Below are 19,166 nucleotides of genomic sequence, written 5' to 3' on the forward strand. Positions count from 1 at the left end.
TGTACTGTATCATTGCGTGATACTTTTGTATATTTTTTGTAATGTTTTAGCCTGGTCGCTATTCACTGCTATTATAGGAAGGAGTGCATGCAGGACTATTTTTAAAAGGACATAGGGCGTTGTGAAATAGCAGGGTGAATAAAAGATGGCTTTATTTTTCATTTCAGGGTGAACCATCCCTTGCTAGTATGAAATATACATACTATTTTTAATTATCACCTTCATTTTTTGTGTGAAAATTACAGGACCCATGATTCATCTTTTACGGTGTTTCTACCTTTTTATTATCATGGAAAATGGGTAGGTAGGTTAATTTAGTCGGCCAAAGATAACCCTGCCTACACAGCTAGTGTCACTGTGATCTTGCCTTTAATTTATGGCTGTATTCTGAACCACACCCTCTTGCTCTTGCTCTCGCTCTCTCACTCATAGTCATCCATATATGACAGTACGTTCTCTCAAAGCAGCAGCAAAACACAACCGCACGGTTTCACACCACATACAGGTACGAGCCTACATTTTTACATTAACTAAGAGTTATGCTTTTGTTATATGTCAAGTACATAAAGGGATTTTATTCAGCGTTGTATTTATAAGTCAACACTATCAAAGTGTGTGGGTTTTACTATAGATATTGGGAAATTAGATTAGGAAAGAGAAAAAAAGACAAAACAAAGATCTTGTTTCCAGTTCCTCATCTTCCTGTTTTCTCATTCCCAGATCTTTGATAATGGAGAAGGAATACACACCCCCTCCTTATTCCGGTTCTCAGATGACCCAGCCAGGCATAAACTACCCTGGACCGCAGGCAGCCTACCCACCTCAAACAGGTCAGATCTTCTGCTTCCCCCTCACGAACAAGAGCCAACAGGACGATTACTGACCAGAACGTCATATAATCACAGTCTAATGCTTTACTGGGTTCCATTAGCTATTTTGGTTAATGCTTAACTAACAAACAATGAGCTATACATCTGTTGCAGTCAGTGTTAGGGAAAGGTACTTTGAAAACTAATGCATTACAATATTGCGTTACTCCCTTAAAAAGTAACTAATTGTGTTACTCTGTTACTTTTTAAGAAAAGTAATGCGTTACTTTTTCACACCTGGGCTGGGCTTGTTTTTTTATAACAAAAAGTACAAATTTTGGGTAAATATAAAGTCCTTTCAGCCCTTATTTAAACTGCACGCGTCTGCGGCGCGTTATGCCTTGTTTATAGGCCCTTTCCCAAATGGCACCCTAAACCCTTGCGGTCTTCCTCTGAGTCCGCACTTTCACAACGTAACGCCGCTTTCACTGCCGGGAAGAAGTCCACTGCGTAACCCGCACCAGTGCGACTGCAAAGGGGGCGCTCGCGAGCACCCTTCTGAGCAGGGCCGTGCAGAGAGTTCTTCAGAGGCAGGGGCTCAAATGTAAAAAAGGGGCAATATGTAAATATATATATATATATATATATTAGGGGTGTAACGGTACACAAAACTGACGGTTCGGTACGTATCTCGGTTTTGAAGTCACGGTTCGGTACGGATTCGGTACAGCAGTTTTACAAAATTGTGTTTTATTAATTTTTATTCAACAGTGGTTTAATAAAAACAAAATTGTCTGTCCTTAAATGAATTCAATTATAACTAAAAGTTTCTTAAAGATAATGCTGTAAACTATATAGGGAGCCCTTACATATTGCTATTAAAGATTAACAACAGAGCCCAAACTATTAGCCTAAATTCATTTGCTATTTATTTTTAGATATAATAATCAGCACTCATAAGCTTCACATAAGGCAGTTTTTGCATTAATATGTAAATCAAATTATTATTATTTTTTATTTTTTTATTTGTTGAAATATAATCATTTAGTGGCTGTAATTTTCATGACAGGTTTATTTAAACATACATTAAATAAACAAGACATCACTAACAGGCTAAGTGGTATATAATGAATATATATAGGCTAATATAACGAATATATAGGCTAATATAGTGCATGTGTTCAGTGAAAGAGTTCATCTCTCCAGTGAACTCACAGCTGTGGACACTGAATGACTTCTGTGGTAAATGTGATTCTACATGACATTGTTTGTTTACAAGCTGTTTTATTGTCTTTCCGCGGTTGAAATACCGATGGAGCGATTACACAACATATAATACGTTTCAGTAAGTTGTAATGTATCCTCAACATACCTTAAGATATTAATTTCTTTAGGAAGAGATGATCGCGTTCACTCGCGCGCCGCGCGCTGCCGCTTGAAGTTGAACTGATACGCGTCTATCTGTCACGTCACATAATAGAGCGTTAAAACGGCATTTATCGTTTGAATTTCGTGATAAAATGGACTGAATACTTAATATGTTCGTGTGGGAACTCGGATTGAAGTGTGTTCCGCGCTTTAAACAAGCCGACTGTTAACTGTTATAGATTACATTCATAACCGTTCGGTACACGCGCGCACCGTACCGACAGCCCGAAACGTTAGTTCGTCTGTCCATGTAGTTTTCAACCGATTTATGAATAAGAACAGAAAATTACCGCTCCACTTCACATGCCCAATGGAATTTGAACTTGCTTTGCCACATCACGATTGGTTGGTGTATATACATGACAAACGGGCATTGGTGAATTGTGTAATACTTTAAAATATATAATATATAGATTTGTAATTAAATCAACACATTAGCTCTGATTATGGATGAAAAAAAATATTGGTTTACATTTTTCCCGTAAGGCCACATACTATCTGAAAGGACCATATTTGGCTCGAGAGCCGCTTCCGAACAGAGGAAAATCAGCAATCAATCAAAACGCAGGCGTTATGGCAACGCCTCAACAGAAATTGTCCGACTTTTGAGCCGTTCGTTACTATTGTATACATTGTCATCAATGTCATGTTATAATAATCACATTTATTTGTTTAGTTTTATTGACCACGATATTATCATTGATATTTGTCTGAGAGGGGCACTTTTGATTCATTTTGAAAAAGGGCAGGGGCTCGAGCACCCAGCCCCCCCCCCCCCCCCCCCCCCCATATTAGTTAATAAACAGTTAGTTAATGCTAGCACAGGATCATTAAATAATATTAACAGATACAACTTTTGATTTTGATAATATATTAGTAAATGTTAATATGAACAATAACTAAGATTAATAAATGCTTTAGAAGAATTTATAATTGTTAGTTTTTGTTAACAAATATAGCTGACTAATATTAACAAATGGAACTTAATTGTAACAACTTACAGGAGAAAGTTTCTGAAAACTTTAAAATCTGTGATTCGACCCAAACGCAAGTCAATGTTCACCCAAGTAATAATAATAGACAGAAAAATATGTAAAAAAAAATGTTAAACATAGATTATTGTTATCAGAGTACGTTTTACAAGAAAATACTATTTTAGTCTCTCTACTTCAGTCAAATTTCACGTTTAATTCAAAGTGTTACTTTTCCATTTCTTTTAAATGATTTTTAGCAGTTTCTGAGTGAATTTTTAGTTTTCAAACTAGTCCTACACCAGATTCTTTTCAGTGTCTTTGTCGGAGAAACTGCACCATTAAGATCTGTTTTATGGTCGGGTTATCAGGAAGTCATGCAATGTGCAATGATTCAATCAGTGACGTCAGTTGTGTGTTAAAGGGCACCTGTGATGCAAAATTCACTTTTGCATGGTGTTTGAACATAAATGTGCGTTGGCAGTGTGTGTACACAGCCACCCTATAATGATAAAAATCCACCCAGTGCTTTATTAATCTCCATAAACGATAAGCAGTGTCTCAGAACAAGCCATCCGCCCTGAGTGAACTGTACACAGTCCATCATTGTTTCGAAGCTGGAGCAGGTTTAGGTTCGTTTATGGGCAAATCATTTCACTCCAGACTGCTTTGTGAATGAGGGGCAATACAAAGATGGATCTGTAGCAACTGTTCATGATCCAGCACGCACTCTATTACAGTTCAGAGTTGTTTTACAGATATAAAGTTTACCAGTTTATTAAGCACTCCCTGAAAAGGTCTGTGTATATTTCTTTACTGTTAGTTGTAACCAGAGCCGAAACTCCCTATACGTAGTGTGAACAATCTGCGGCCCCCTTGGTCTCAAGAATTAGCTATTTAGGGCCGTGTTTTAGTTTTGTCCAACGATTATAAAAACATGATGACGCTTTGTTCCTTTCCTTTAAAGCATTGTCACCATACGTAACATGCAAATCAGTCGAATCATGTAACGTCATGTATAAGAGTGTATTGAACGAGACGCTGTTTAACAGACCGCTTTCCGTCTGCACGATCCGAGACGGAGAGAAACACGGACAAGTACAGGCTACTGTGGGCTTAAACGGACAAATACACGCAGAAATATGTCAAAATGTCCGTCTTGGGGATTTAAATTCATTGAGTGTCTTTGGTGAACAGGGGTAATTGAATGCTTGTCAGTGTATTAGGTCTTAAAGTGACAGCAGCCTAATAAACCCCTCTCTCTGTCATTTAATGTTAATCAAACAACAACAGAAACCCAGAGAATCATTCACTGCTCCTCCCTGAATAACATTAGTAACTTTAATAAGAATCAATGTTTATTTAATTCATACAGTGAAGACTATACAATGTTGTTGTTGTTGTTTTTTTTACATATCATTACTTTATTCAATTTCTATATAGTATAGGCTATTACCGGTGTATATATATATTGTTAATTTCATTCATATCTTTTTTTCTGTTGTATTTGTCCTATTGCTTTTATTTACTGAACATTTCAACTCACTGTTGTTGGTTGACAGTGAAACTGCGCTAAAAGAAAAGATTAAGGGGGTTGGGGGTCTTTAAAAAAAAAAAAACTATATATGTATATATGAACACACTGACAGTGGCCCTGCAGCAAATGTTTTGCTTATGGGCCCCCAGAAGTCTAGGCAGGGTTTCCGTGGGTCTTAAAAAGTCTTAAAAAGTTTTTATTTGACCTTCCACAAATTAAGGCCTTGAAAATGTCTTCAATTTGAGCAGAACGTCTTAAATTCAAAATCATGGCATTAAATTAGGGGCCTATGATTTCTGCGATGCAGAAAACATGGACAGAACCGCAGAATCCATTCATAAAAACATATTGCATAGGGCCCTAAAAAAATTGTTTTTAATAAAAAATATTTTAATAAATTGCTGTTAAATGATTTCAATTAATTAGACATGCTTTTTGATTAATAAAATGTAATTTAACCATTAAAACAGAGCCCAGAAATTTGAATTAAAACAGAATAAACTAAAAAAAGAAATAAAAATAAAAATGATTTCCCTAAATTTAATTAAGTCAGGACCACTTAAGTCAAAAACACCATAGCCAAACTTTGTCAACTTTTTTATTGGCATATTTTGCGAAAGTTACATTTGGAGCTATCGCTCGTTTCTAAATCCCTCATCCTTATCATGAGCTCCATGAAAAGCCAAGACTGGGAACAGCAGCAGCTTCTGGGGACAACCTCCCATTTTTAAACTGGGAGAGCAGCGTAAATCCCCCATTCAGAACAGAGCATTCCTCAATGACATTGAGAACAGAATGACATTGATTGAGTTAAACACAGTTTAAGGAGGAGCTGGGGAGGAGGTGGGTTGCAAAGCTGCGCTTAAACAAGGTGCCCTGTTTTAGAGTTGCCAATTGCGAAATGTTTGATTTGCAAAATTAAATTGCATGAACAGCAGATAATGTATGTCTAGGATTTTTGTTTTCTAGTACAAATATCTAAACATCCGTAAATCAAGATGCATTTACTTGAGATGCAAAATTAAGAAATTAAGTCTTGTTTTCTGACAAATTGAACAAGTAAGTTTATGCTTAAAGGATTAGTTCACTTCAAAATGAACATTTCCTGATAATTTACTTTCTTTCTTCAAAAAAAAGTTTTTTTGAGGAAAACATTCCAGGATTTTTCTCCACATCATAGACTTCAATGGCAACCAAAATGTTCAATCACGTCGGAAAGGTCACGCTAGACGTAGGCAGAAGTACCGCCCCTGTGTTTACAACGCGCACATGCGGAGACTAATACAAACATCATTTTGAAGTTTTACGATTTTGAAGTTGAAGATGGAGCGTTTTTGGTAAAGGGGGTTTCCGCCTACATCTAGCGTGACCTTTCCGACGTGCTTATGCAATCACTAGCACGTCGCAGAGCAGCGCAAGATGAGCAATTTAGGTTAAAAATATACATTTAAGAATTTTTCCCTGATTTCAAAATATCTCCTTTTGAGGTCCAAAAAAGATAGAAGGACATAGGGCATTAGAACAACAGCAGGGTGAGTAAAAGATGACTTTATTTTCATTTCAGGGTGAACTATCCCTTTAAAACTTTACTCCCTCTAAATTATATGTAAGTGTGAACTTGTGAAACTGGGTATGTTTAGAACGTGCGCATTTTTGTCAATCCGAATGAATCCAATCTGATTTCACATTCTGAAAGTTCTGTTTACATGAACCCTAAACTTTGCAACGATTAACATTTTAAAGATATAAGTAAAGATATATTAGCATCACAGCACACGGTGGTTTTGAATCCGATTGAGTAGATGCTCATATTCAAGTGCTTAACTTTTCCTCTTAATCTGATTATTTCAGGTCTTTTAATCACAGTTTCACTCAGATCGATTGAGGTGTTTTCATTCCGATTGAGTCAGATTATTTGGATGCTTGTAAATATGGCTAGTGTTTTCTTTGATTTGGTCATTTGTTTAATTGGATCATGTTTTACAGTGATTTAAGATGGCTTTAAGATAAAGTGGATGATCTCACATTCTCTAAATCTCCAATACTGTGGGTTTCAGTGTTTCTAACTTTCACAGGTCCACAAGCTGCGCCTTACCAACCACCTCCATATGGGTCCGGGGGTCCCACCATCACTGCCCAGCCCTCCATGATCCCTGTCGGTGAGTGTTCAGCACCCAAGACCCATCACTTCTCATGTTTTATTCATTTCATGAGAGTTAAACACTAGTAGGTAGTTTCATGACAAGGATAAACCATATACTGTAAATTGGAGGGTAATGCTTAAAAAAAAAAAGGATTTCCTGTGATTTAATAAGCCATCATTCAGTTAATTCTACTTTATTCCCTGAACTTTGCATGTTTTTTCATCAAGTGATTAGGGGCGTGAAGTATTTAATAATTATTACTTTGAAGAATTTGTACTTTACTTGAGCACTATTGAAACTGAACATTTATACTCTTGTACTTATATTAGAGTGCTTTCCACTGTAATATTTTATTGTTAATTGTTATTTTTAATTGTTTGTGTATCTGTCTTTAATTGGTAAATATTAATTTCACCCATCATGCAGCAGAAAGGACACATGTGATTGTGACGTGTATATACTGCCATTATGTTATCAACAAGAAAATCAGTATTGCTGGTCTCTTGCTGTTTGAGGGTCAAAGTAGACGTTCACAGGCAGCCAATGAAGACCATCGACTGGCATTATGCAAATGTATTGCAAACATACCCACTGAGCAAAGGCGTACGTTGAAAAGACGTCCACTGAGGAGCCAGAATGAAAGTTTTTAAGACGTCTGTTTTTGACGTGTTCTGCACGTCCGATATAGACGTTCATGGAACCTCAAGGTTAAAAACTAGTTCAAATGTGCTCATTGTGGACATATTTTCCATTTGAAATTGCAAAGCAACTCACAGAGAGTGTGTGTTTGTCCAGAAATCATGAAAATAAAAGAAACTTAGCTCACACCTTTGGACACTTTAGACAACTTATCATCTGTAATTCACACATCTTTGGATCGTGAGAGAATCGTGGGATTCAATCCAGGATCTTCTTGCTGTGAGGAGACAGTGTTTCCCACTGAGACACTGGTGCTGCCCTTAATCACAGACATAAGACACACTTTGACTATTTCTGTCAGACGTCTACAGGAGCTCTTACTGAGAATTAACAGAGCTTTAGATGTTGATATTTATGGTGAATTTGAAGTCACCATTGTGGTGGGAAGCGTTTGCTTTAGTTGGGCTCTTGGTCCCTGTACTTGAGTTAGCTTTTCTTTGGCAGCTGTAACTGTGTGTGTGTGTGTGTGTGCGTGCGTGCGTGCGTGCGTGCGTGCGTGTGTGTGTGTGAGAGTGTGTGAAACACAATAGTTGTGGCTGAGAAAGCAAAGATAAAGTGACTTCAGGTGTTGTCAGCTCCTTGTTGATGACTAAATCATCAGAAGTCTAGAATCTGATGTTGTGCTTTTGACTTTTATGTTCTTATTTGGCACATAATTTGTTTTTTATACTATAACCTTGTGAATCCACTGTATCGGGACTAATAGCAATAAAATAATCATTTATCCTGAAAGATAATAAAACAGCATGTGCTCATTGTTTTGAGAAAATATTTCACATAGTCACACGCAGACATCAAGATTTTGCATATGATTCACAACAACGGTGACAATCATACCAAAAAAAACTTCATGCTGCAATGCATGATGGGTAACTTCAAAGTACAAAACTCATGCTTGATTGTCACCGTTGTTGTGAATCATATGCAAAATCTTGATGTCTGTGTGTGACTATGAGAAATATTTTCTCAAAACAATGCGCACATGCGGTTTTTTTCATCTTTCAGGATGAGTGATTTGTTTATTGCTATTGGTGTCAATACAGCAGATTCACAAGGTTACAGTGGCTATAAACAATTTATTATTTGCCGAACAAGAACATAAAACTCAAAAGCACTGCATCAGATTCTAGACTTCTGATGATTTAGTCATCAACAAGGCACTGACAACACCTGAAGTCACTTTATTTTTGCTTTCTCAGCCATAACTATTGTGTTTCACACATACACACAGTTACAGCAGCCAAAGAAAAGCTAACACAAGTACAGGGACCAAGAGCCCAACTAAAGCAAACGCTTCCCACCACAATGGTGACTTCAAATGAAACATCAACATCTAAAGCTCTGTTAATTCTCAGTAAGAGCTTCTGTAGACGTCTGACAGAAATAGTCAAAGTGTGTCTTATGTCTGTGATTAAGGGCAGCACCAGTGTCTCAGTGGGAAACACTGTCTCCTCACAGCAAGAAGATCCTGGATTGAATCCCACGATTCTCTCACAATCCAAAGATGTGTGAATTACAGATGCTAAGTTGTCTAAAGTGTCTAAAGGTGTGAGCTAAGTTTCTTTTATTTTCCGGATTTCTGGACAAACACACACTGTCTGTGAGTTGCTTTGCAATTACAAATGGGAAATATGTCCACAATGAGCACATTACTAGTTTTTAACCTTGAGGTTCCATGAACGTCTATATCGGACGTGCAGAACACGTCAAAAACAGACGTCATAAAAACTTTCATTCTGGCTCCTCAGTGGACGTCTTTTCAACGTATGACAAAGACATTGAAAAGACGTCTTTTGGACATAACTTTGCTCAGTGGGTAGGTTCGTACAGGAAGTGAGACAGGAATTACTCAGTGGAAGTGAGGGCAGTTCAGAATTGCTTCTTTCTTTAAGGAGACAATAACTCGCTGTATTACACATGAAAGGAAATTTATTCAAAAAAGCATAATAGGGACACTTTATATGCAATATTTTATATTTGTTCCTCATTTAATAGATGCATTTGTACATGTGCAGTTCAACAGATGGTGGATGCGAGTCTCACTGATGTACCGGGCCGTGTTACCTGTCGTCACTGCATGATGGAGGTCGTCACGGAAATCGAACATATAAATGGTTTGCTCACCTGGTTAATCTGCGGAGGCCTTTCGATCTTTGCGTGAGTATGCTGTATAACTGTAGCATCAGAGCGTTTATCCTGCTTGAATATACAGACTGATGATATTTAGAGCTTGTCTGTTGTGTTTTTCAGGTGCTGGCTCTGTTGTTGCATACCCTTTTGTGTGGACTCATGCAAGGATGTGAGGCACACCTGTCCAAACTGCAAAAACATCATTCACATTTACAAGCGAATGAAATGATGAGTGATCGAAGATATGTCATTTGTATACTTCATATCGGAGTTCATATTAATTATGCATGTGTTCTACAGGATTTCACAATGTTAAATTAATCCCAGTCTCACATATGTGTAGAACAAAAGTTATGATATCATATCATATCATATCATATCATATCATATCATATCATATGATACTTTATTGTCAGACAGGTCTGAAAATGTTCTTGCGTTACAGTAAAGAAAAAATTCTAATAATGACAGAAATATCTAATAATAGAAGTACACTTTAGCTGGAGGGATGATACAAACTTTCCATTGGGCCTCTATTTGCTTTTTTTTTTTATAATGTATATATATATATATATATATATATATATATATATATATATATATATATATATATATATATATATATATATATATATATATATATATATATATATATATATATATATATATATATATATATATATATATATATATATATATGTATGAATAAAATAAGTTCTATTTTAGCTCTATTTGCAGTGGAAATCAATTATTTTACACACACACACACACACACCTGAAGCTCCAGGTACCTCCCCACAATAACTGAAACTAGGGCCTTGTCCAAACGTACATGGGTATTTTTATAAACAGTTTTTCCTCCTCGGTTTAAAAAAAATTGCATCCACATGAAAACGCAAAACACGCTATGAAGCGCTGTCAAGAGCATGTCAAACCAACAATTCAATTCAATTCAATTCAATTCAAATTTATTTGTATAGCGCTTTTCACGATACATATCGTTTCAAAGCAGCTTCACAGAAAATTAATCTACATTACAATTTAAATTGATTTGTACATGTTATGCATTTCAGAATTGCACATACACTCTAAAAAGAGATGTGTTAAAAATGACACATGTTGTGTTAGTTTTAACACATGTAGTGAGTGTGCTCAGGGACAACACATGTTGTGTCAAATTTAACACGATAAATGTGTAAGTCATTTTAACACACATTGTGTCAGGTAATCACATACTCAGATGTAATTTTAAAAATAAAGTGAAACTAAATTATTAAGCATTTAATCAATAGTCGAGTACAGAACGCATGTGCACACAAAGTACAATGTTTCAAAGTCTATGACTCTATAAACTCAATTATTCACACTTCAACACCACATCGATGCTGCTTTTGAGAAAAGATCATGAAGAGATAACAGTTGACAGAGTTTGCGCTTTGAATTAAATTAAAATGTAGCAACTGATAAAACATTCTATATAAATAACTTTTATTTACTCAGGCCTGTTTGTTTGAGAACATAAACACTGCATACAATGCACAATGATGGTGTGTGTCGGTGCTTTATAACATGATGTGTTGAGAACAACACAACCAGATGTGTTAAAAATTGACACATGTTGTGTCAGTTTTAACACATGTAGTGTGTGTGCTCAGGGACAACACATTTTGTGTAGATTTTAACACATGTAGTGTGTGTGCTCAGGGACAACACAAGTTGTGTAGATTTTAACACATATTGTGTGTGTGTGTTCTCAGGGACAACACATGTTGTGTAGATTTTAACACATGTAGTGTGTGTGCTCAGGGACAACACATGTTGTGTAGATTTTAACACATATAGTGTGTGTGCTCAGGGACAACACATGTTGTGTAGATTTTAACACATGTAGTGTGTGTGCTCAGGGACAACACATGTTGTGTAGATTTTAACACATGTTGTGTAGATTTTAACACATGTAGTGTGTGTGCTCAGGGACAACACATGTTGTGTAGATGTTAACACATGTAGTGTGTGTGCTCAGGGACAACACATGTTGCGTAAAATTTAACACACAACCTGTGTCGTTTTCTTTAACACATCTCCGTGTTACCTGTAACTCAACTAATGTGTTATTCCTCTTACACAGAAGTGTGTTGAAACCTTTTACACAAAAATGTGTTATAGTTACACAACGTGTGTCAGATGTGTGTTACATGTTACTTCGTGTTTGGATGAACACTGACACGTATTGTTAACTTGTGTTTAGTCCATTGACGTTTAATAAAGAGTGTTTGACTGTTTATTGTATTACCTGGATGTTTTAGACATCATGAATCTACACACACCAGCTCTTATTGAGATGAACAGAGGTTTAGATGTTGATGGTTCATTGAATGTTTCATCTGAAGTCTCCAGAATCGTGATCAGTGGCTCCTTTATTTGAGCTCTTGACCCTTTACTTGTCTTTTAATTCTCCTCTTTCTGATGTAACTGCCTTTTAATCAAATATGTTTGTTATGGCATGAAAGAAAACGCGATCAGAAGTTTCTTGATCAAGTCATAATCTCAAGATCTGATCCAGTTTATGATTAAATGGATGATATACATTTACTTTATTTATGTGCTATTAGCTATAAAAGTTTTGTGAAGTTAGTCCATGATGTCCAGCAGTGCAGAATGAATTCTTAAAAAAATACAAATTCAATGTTTTCAGAAAGTTTAGAGCTGCAGCAGATACTCGTCAAACACACACATCAAGAATCAGATCATGAATCGCAACAATGGTGACAAACGCTTCATCCTGCAGTGCATGCTGGGAGTCATGGATGAGTTTTGTACTATGGTGACTCCCAGAATGCATTGCGGGATGAAGCTTTTGGTTTGTTACCATTATTGAGATTCATGAGCTGATTCTTGATATGTGTGTGTGCCTGTGTGACACCATAGACTAGAACATCCTATGTGCACTGTGTATCTAAAAACAAATGTGCAGAAAATGACAACAATATTATAAAATAATTATTAACAGCGCAAAATATTTTTTACAGTAAAGTTTCAGATATCAAACACTTACCTGAGCTCAACAAATGTATGCGATGATAACATTATCTTCTGATCATCGTTTTCTCATGGTTAGTTCTGCTGCTTTAAGTGTGTATAACAAACACACAGTCACAGCAAACAGAGAAAAACTGATGTGAAAGAGTCAAGGGTCAAGAGCTCCAATAAAGGAGCCACTGATCACGATTCTGGAGACTTCAGATGAAACATTCACTGAATCATCAACACAAATCCTGTTCATCTCAATAAGAGCTTCTGTCTGACAGAAATAAAGTCAGTCTGGTCAGTGATAACAAGTGAAAAGCGGAGAAAACATTTGAAAAAGACATTGAAAAAGACATTGAAAAAGACATTGAAAAAGAGGCATGATGTGATTGGCTGGCAAAACACCCACTGCTGTTCATCCAGAGTAACATTTAACACACATTGTGTGTTATATCTACACAACATGTGTCAAAATACCATCAACACACTCAGTGTGTTGTTTTTTAACACATCTCTTTTTAGAGTGTATACAAGCACACAGATTAGCTAACTATCTACTATTAATCAATATAATAGCTATGGCATAGAAACAGGTGGCAATATAACCGTAAAGCCATGTTGGCCAATCAGATATCAAATATTAATGCCGGTATCGACGCAACAAGCCAAAATCTGTCGACACGACAACACTGCAACCAGAGTTTCTAAAAATTTTCACCCTGGCAGGAGTTTTGAAAAAAGTTTGGTTTCAGTGTCGAACGGCCAAACCGCATTGAAAAAGCTGTGATTTTGATATAAAAATACCTGTGTTCGTGGGGACAGGGCCATAGACATGTAAAATCAACACTGCTCAGTACATATTGTCCCAATATGCAATGTCAAAGTTAAAGGGTTAGTTCACCCAAAAATGAAAATTCTGTCATTAATTACTCACCCTCATGTCGTTCGACACCCGTAAGACCTCCGTTCATATTCGGAACACAAATGAAGATATTTTTGTTGAAAGCTGATGGCTGAGAAAGGCTTCAGATAGGCCTCCATTGGCATTCAGTACATTTTCACTCCCAAGACCCATGAAAGGCACTTAAAACGTCATTACAAAGTCCATCTCACCACAGTGACTCTACAATAATCTTACGATGCGACGACAATAGTTTTTGTGTGCAAAAAAAAATCAAAATAACACCTTTATCCAGCTTGTTATTGCCTTCCGTGTGTGCCTCCACGACGCATGCGCGAGAATATGACGCAGATCCGGCGTTCGGACAGATGACCCAGAAGCGATTTGTTTACAATCAGAGGAAGACGCGCGTGTCTAAGCTTTTGGATTCTACATTGATCGTGCTTTAGGTCTCGGCGTAGTTCTCAAAATGGGACTAAAGTGCGCATTTCATGGATTCCCGAACCCCGGCACTACGTCATATTCTCGCGCATGCGTCGTGGAGGCACACGCGGAAGGCAATAACAAACTGGATAAAGGTGTTATTTTGATTTTTTCTGCGCACAAAATCTATTGTCGTCGCATCGTAAGATTATTGTAGAGTCACTGTGGTTTTAAGTGCCTTTTATCGGTCTTGGGAGTGAAAATGTACTGAATGCCAATGGAGGCCTATCTGAAGCCTTTCTCAGCCATCAGCTTTCAACAAAAATATCTTCATTTGTGTTCCGAATATGAACAGAGGTCTTACGGGTGTCGAACGACATAAGGGTGAGTAATTAATGACAGAATTTTCATTTTTGGGTGAACTAACCCTTTAATGAGATAATCAAGTGATTAATCGAATGATTATTGAACATTAGTGATGAACACCTGCTGTTAACAAACATAATCCCAGAAGAAAAGAGAAACACAAGAACTACAACTGACTTCCATCAACTGAAGAAGAACGAAGATATTTTGAAGAATGTTTGTAACCAAGCAGATAGAGCAACCATTGACTACCATGGTATTTTTTTCCCTACTATGGTAGTCAATGGTTGCTCTATCTGCTTGGTTAGAAACATTCTTCAAAATATATTTTGTGTTCAGCAGAACAAATAAACTCATAAAGGTTTGGAACAACTTCAGGGTGAGTAAATAATGACAGAATTTTAATTTTTTGGGTGAACCATCCCTTTAAGATCTCTGCAAAGGATTATTAAACAAATAAACAAAATGTTTCAATGTTTGCTTTAGTTGGGCTCTTGACCCTTGACTTTTCAACATCAATTTTTCTATGGCTGCTGTAACTCTGAGTTTAAAAAACATATTCGTTATGGAAAAGCCAAGAAAACACGTGATCAGGTATTTTTGCTAGTTATTGAGGGTGACAATCATCACCTAGTGGCCTGATGCACTCATCCTGTGTCTAAACTTTAATCATATGAGTGATATTACTCATTTTATGTTTTTGATTATTGTAGCCCTGTGAATCTACAGCATGAGGGTCAGCAGTGTTTTAATCAAACAATCTGAAGGATTTTGAAATCACATTTTGAACCCCTGTGTCTATTAGAATCTCAACAATGGTGACATGCTTCATGCTGCAGTGCATTCGATTAGTCATGGATGAGTTTTATATGATACACCTAGAATGCACTGCACAATGAAGCATGTCACCGTTGTTGAGAGTCGCATTGCCATAATAATTTGGCCATTGTCAAAGTTGCTCAGATCTTTATTCCTGTCCATATCCCCTGCATCCAACACTCTCTTATGAAAACTGATTTGAAAACCGTTTGCTTACCATCTAATCTATACTCAGATCTTAATATGTGGCCTTGTTAGATGAAACTATATTTGTTAGATGAAAACTTATATATATAACAAGTAATAATATATAGTTTGGTGCATTTTTGTTAATTAGATAATGTCTTTGCATTGAAATACGCTCAAATAAATTATACAGATAAAAGGTGTGGATAAATGGACCAGCCCGTCTGCAATGGGTTTCAGTGTTTTTATCTTGTGCTTTGATCCTTTTACAGATCTGTCATCTTCATTTTGACCCAAACCACCTCTATATGGGTCTCCATCATGCACAGTCAAGCTCACTGCACTCTCAGAAATAAAGGTACAGTGTACATAAAGGTAAAAAAAAAAATCCTTGGGAAACAAAACGTATAACTACCTTTAAAGGTACACAATTGGTCCTTAGGCTACAACCATTGTTTTCCTCTACTTAGAGCAGGGGTGGGCAAGTTCAGTCATAGAGAGTCGCTGTCCTGCAGAGTTTGGATCCAACCCTGAAACACATCTATAGAAGCTTTTGTTGAGAATTAACAGAGGCTTAGAGGTAGATGTTTAATTGAAAATATTTGGTCACCATTATGGTGATCAGTGTTTAATTTAGTTGGACAGTTTTACTCTTGGCTTTTTATGAGAGTTTGTGGTTTTTGTTACAGTGTTAACAGAACACAATCTGTTCAAAATGTTAATAAAAAATATTCACCAACAATACTTTCTTGCCACAGATCAGACATTCTGAATTCTTTTTTTTTTTAAATACATTCTACAGGGGCGTAAGTTTAGACGAGCACAGATATCAAGAATCAGCATATGAATCTCAACAATGGTGACATACTTAATGCTGCAATGCATGCTGGGAGTTTTATACTGCGGTGGCTTAGTAGGGTTGGAGCTAAATTCTGCAAGACATCAGCTCTCTAGGACCGAACTTGCCTACCCCTGACTTAGAGGTACAAAAATGTACCCTTAAGCCTTAAGGAAACCACCCTAGTGACGGCCACTTGTACCATTACAATTTTGTACTCTCTATTTTTTTTTTTTTTTTTTTTTTTTTTTTGAGAGGTTGTGGTCAATGCAAAATGCAAAGACTTATCATTTCTGTTTTTATTCATGTAATGAGACTTTCACTTTGTATTAAAACACTTGCACAAGGGTGTCCGATCCTGCTCCTGGAGGGCCACTGTCCTGCAGAGTTTAGCTTCAACCCCAATCAAACACACCTGAACCCGCAAATCAAGCTCTTATTAGGCATATTAGAAACTTCCAGAAAGGTGTGTTGAGGCAAGTTGGAGCTAAACTCTGCAGGACAGTGGCCCTCTAGAACCGACTAACTGAAAAACGATTAATGAATCATAATAAAAAATAAATGAAAAAAATAACATATTGAGAGCTAAAATGTGCTACCTTGCTTAAACATTAGATGGCATACTAGCTTCTAACCAGCAACATCACCTGTCCTCATGGGCTCTCAGAGGTTGGTCAGTCTGCACTCAATTATTCTACTATACTCACAATATATATATATATATATATATATATATATATATATATATATATATATATATATATATATATATATATATATATATATATATATATATATATATATATATATATATATATATATATATATATATATATATATATTTTACTCTATAAACTCTCTTACTTCTGAATTCAACACAAAAAAAATTGGGTTATCTGTATTCTGTACACACACGATATTGTCTGTGTGTTTATGCCAAGCACTTAAGAGAATATAAAGGTTGACAGTCTGAGACTGAGCAAAAATGTAAGATATGAGAAGAACTATTTTGCATGATATGATGAGGAACTTCTGAAAACACATCAGCACCATCTTTCACACCTATAATTCAGCTCCACCCCTATCAGCCATATCAGTGCATATTCTCACAGTCTCATTACTATCCCAGTGTCTTTATAGGAAAGAGAATCAGAATTTCCTCAGCTCTCTGTCCACTGAAGAAACACACAGGTATGTGTCATATTATTATATATTATTATTATTATTTTTCCAAACATACATTCAGTTGATTAAGAACATGAACTTCTGGGTGTAATTCCAAAAATCAGGTTATGTGACATACCGAGTATGTTTATGGGTAAATAAGTCGATAACCTCAACTTTCGGTTGTAAAAACGAAGGTGATTCTCAGGGTATGCAGCCATAGCAACTCACTCAGACTGCTATTATAGCTTAATCAGTCTTTCTTTTTTAAATATTTAATTAGCATCAAACAAACAAAATAGTACTTATTCACAGTGAGATTATTAAATGAAAAGATTGAAAAAATTACTGCACAACCACCAAATACTGTAGGTGGCGATATGCACTAGGTATGTAAATGCTTATTTGCTCTGTTGAGAATGTCTTGTGTGTTAACCGTGAATATACTCTGGGTTGGCTGAACATTTTTGGAACCAGCATCCCTTGAGTAAGCAAGGGGTACAACATCAGATGAATTCCAATTCTCTGATATCTGAGCGACAAACTTGTATGGCTGCGTGTGCGGCACAATTTTGATCTCCCCTGACAAAATCTCACACCAAGGTTTTTTGAAAAGTTGGCAGGTATGGAGCTGATTGAGACGCACCCGAAGTCTGTAATCTTAAACAAGAGCTTATTCAGTTCAGTCTGCCTGCTATTCTCTCTGTTAATGTTACTCCTGATCGAAGGCTTCCATAAATATTTAGTTTATATGTAGATTCAGGCTTCAACTAGTTTAATGGTGCAATGCAAACATTTTTTAGGACTGCATAAGTTGCCCATTTACGTCAAAACTAGGCTAGTTGTAACTTGCACAGAGCTGGTGCAACAGGTGTCCTGACTGGAAAGCTATCCGTTCCTTTATCGATACACGTGAAAAGCATCCCGGGGGCATTATAGGGATCTGTTATGTTTAATCTATTGAGTTTTGCTATGTAAAAGTCTATGTCTTTTGAATTAAAGTGTGCAGTGAACTCCAATGCCTTGAAACTCATGCTGGCGCCGGCTGTTCTTGCCTGCCAAAATGGTGTCGTAAACAGAATGGGTCACGTGACCTCCAGAGCTCTATATGTAGGCTATAGGTTTTTTTTTTTTTTTTTACTTGGTGTATTGTTATTAAAGTAGTATTATTAAAAACAATGATGTGTCAGTCTGTTGACTGAATATAAATTAAAACACCTTGCAAGCTCAACCACTGTTCCCAAAAAAAATTTAATTGCTTTTGTAATTGTGTATTTGTTTTTTACCAATGTGCCTAATGCCTAATTTATTGGCGTATTACATTTTTATTTAGAAGTTTGATGTGAGTAAAAATGAAGAACAGAAAGTCTTTATTGTCATTGTGTTGTGCAAAATACATTGAAATATATTACATATACAAATAAACCTTCCCAAAGAACAAAACATCCGAATGACAGTTGGTGTAGGAATTTTTATTGACCACCAGATGGCAAAGTAGAGCACTGTGTCAAAAGCTTCGAAAAGCACCAACGCAGTTTAGCCGCGTTTCCACCGCAGGAACTTTACCCCGGAACCAGGAACTTTGGGGGGGAACTCGGTGTGTTTCGACCGCAGGAACCAGGGTCTAAATGAAGTTCCGGGTAAATATTTCCCCCTCCAAACGGCCCTGCTTGCGAGGTGGGACTTTTCAAAAGTTCCCGAACTTTCGGGGGTGGGACTTGGGC

The 19,166-nt window shown here is 36.6% G+C and overlaps 1 protein-coding gene across 1 annotated transcript; it reads left to right on the forward strand.

Moving 5' to 3' along the window:
- Positions 1-730: 730 nt before the first annotated feature.
- On the forward strand, positions 731-9,947 carry LOC307124204 (lipopolysaccharide-induced tumor necrosis factor-alpha factor homolog; the record flags this gene model as incomplete). Its single annotated transcript, XM_079813252.1, has 4 exons — positions 731-830; positions 6,803-6,904; positions 9,604-9,745; positions 9,839-9,947. The coding sequence occupies 4 exons, from the start codon at positions 731-733 to the stop codon at positions 9,945-9,947; spliced, it is 453 nt and encodes a 150-aa protein (XP_079669378.1).
- Between the last annotated feature and the right edge of the window lie 9,219 nt (positions 9,948-19,166).

This window comes from Gobio gobio (genome assembly GCF_949357685.1).
Source record: "Gobio gobio genome assembly, chromosome: 3".
In the NCBI taxonomy this organism is placed as follows: Eukaryota; Metazoa; Chordata; class Actinopteri; order Cypriniformes; family Gobionidae; genus Gobio; species Gobio gobio.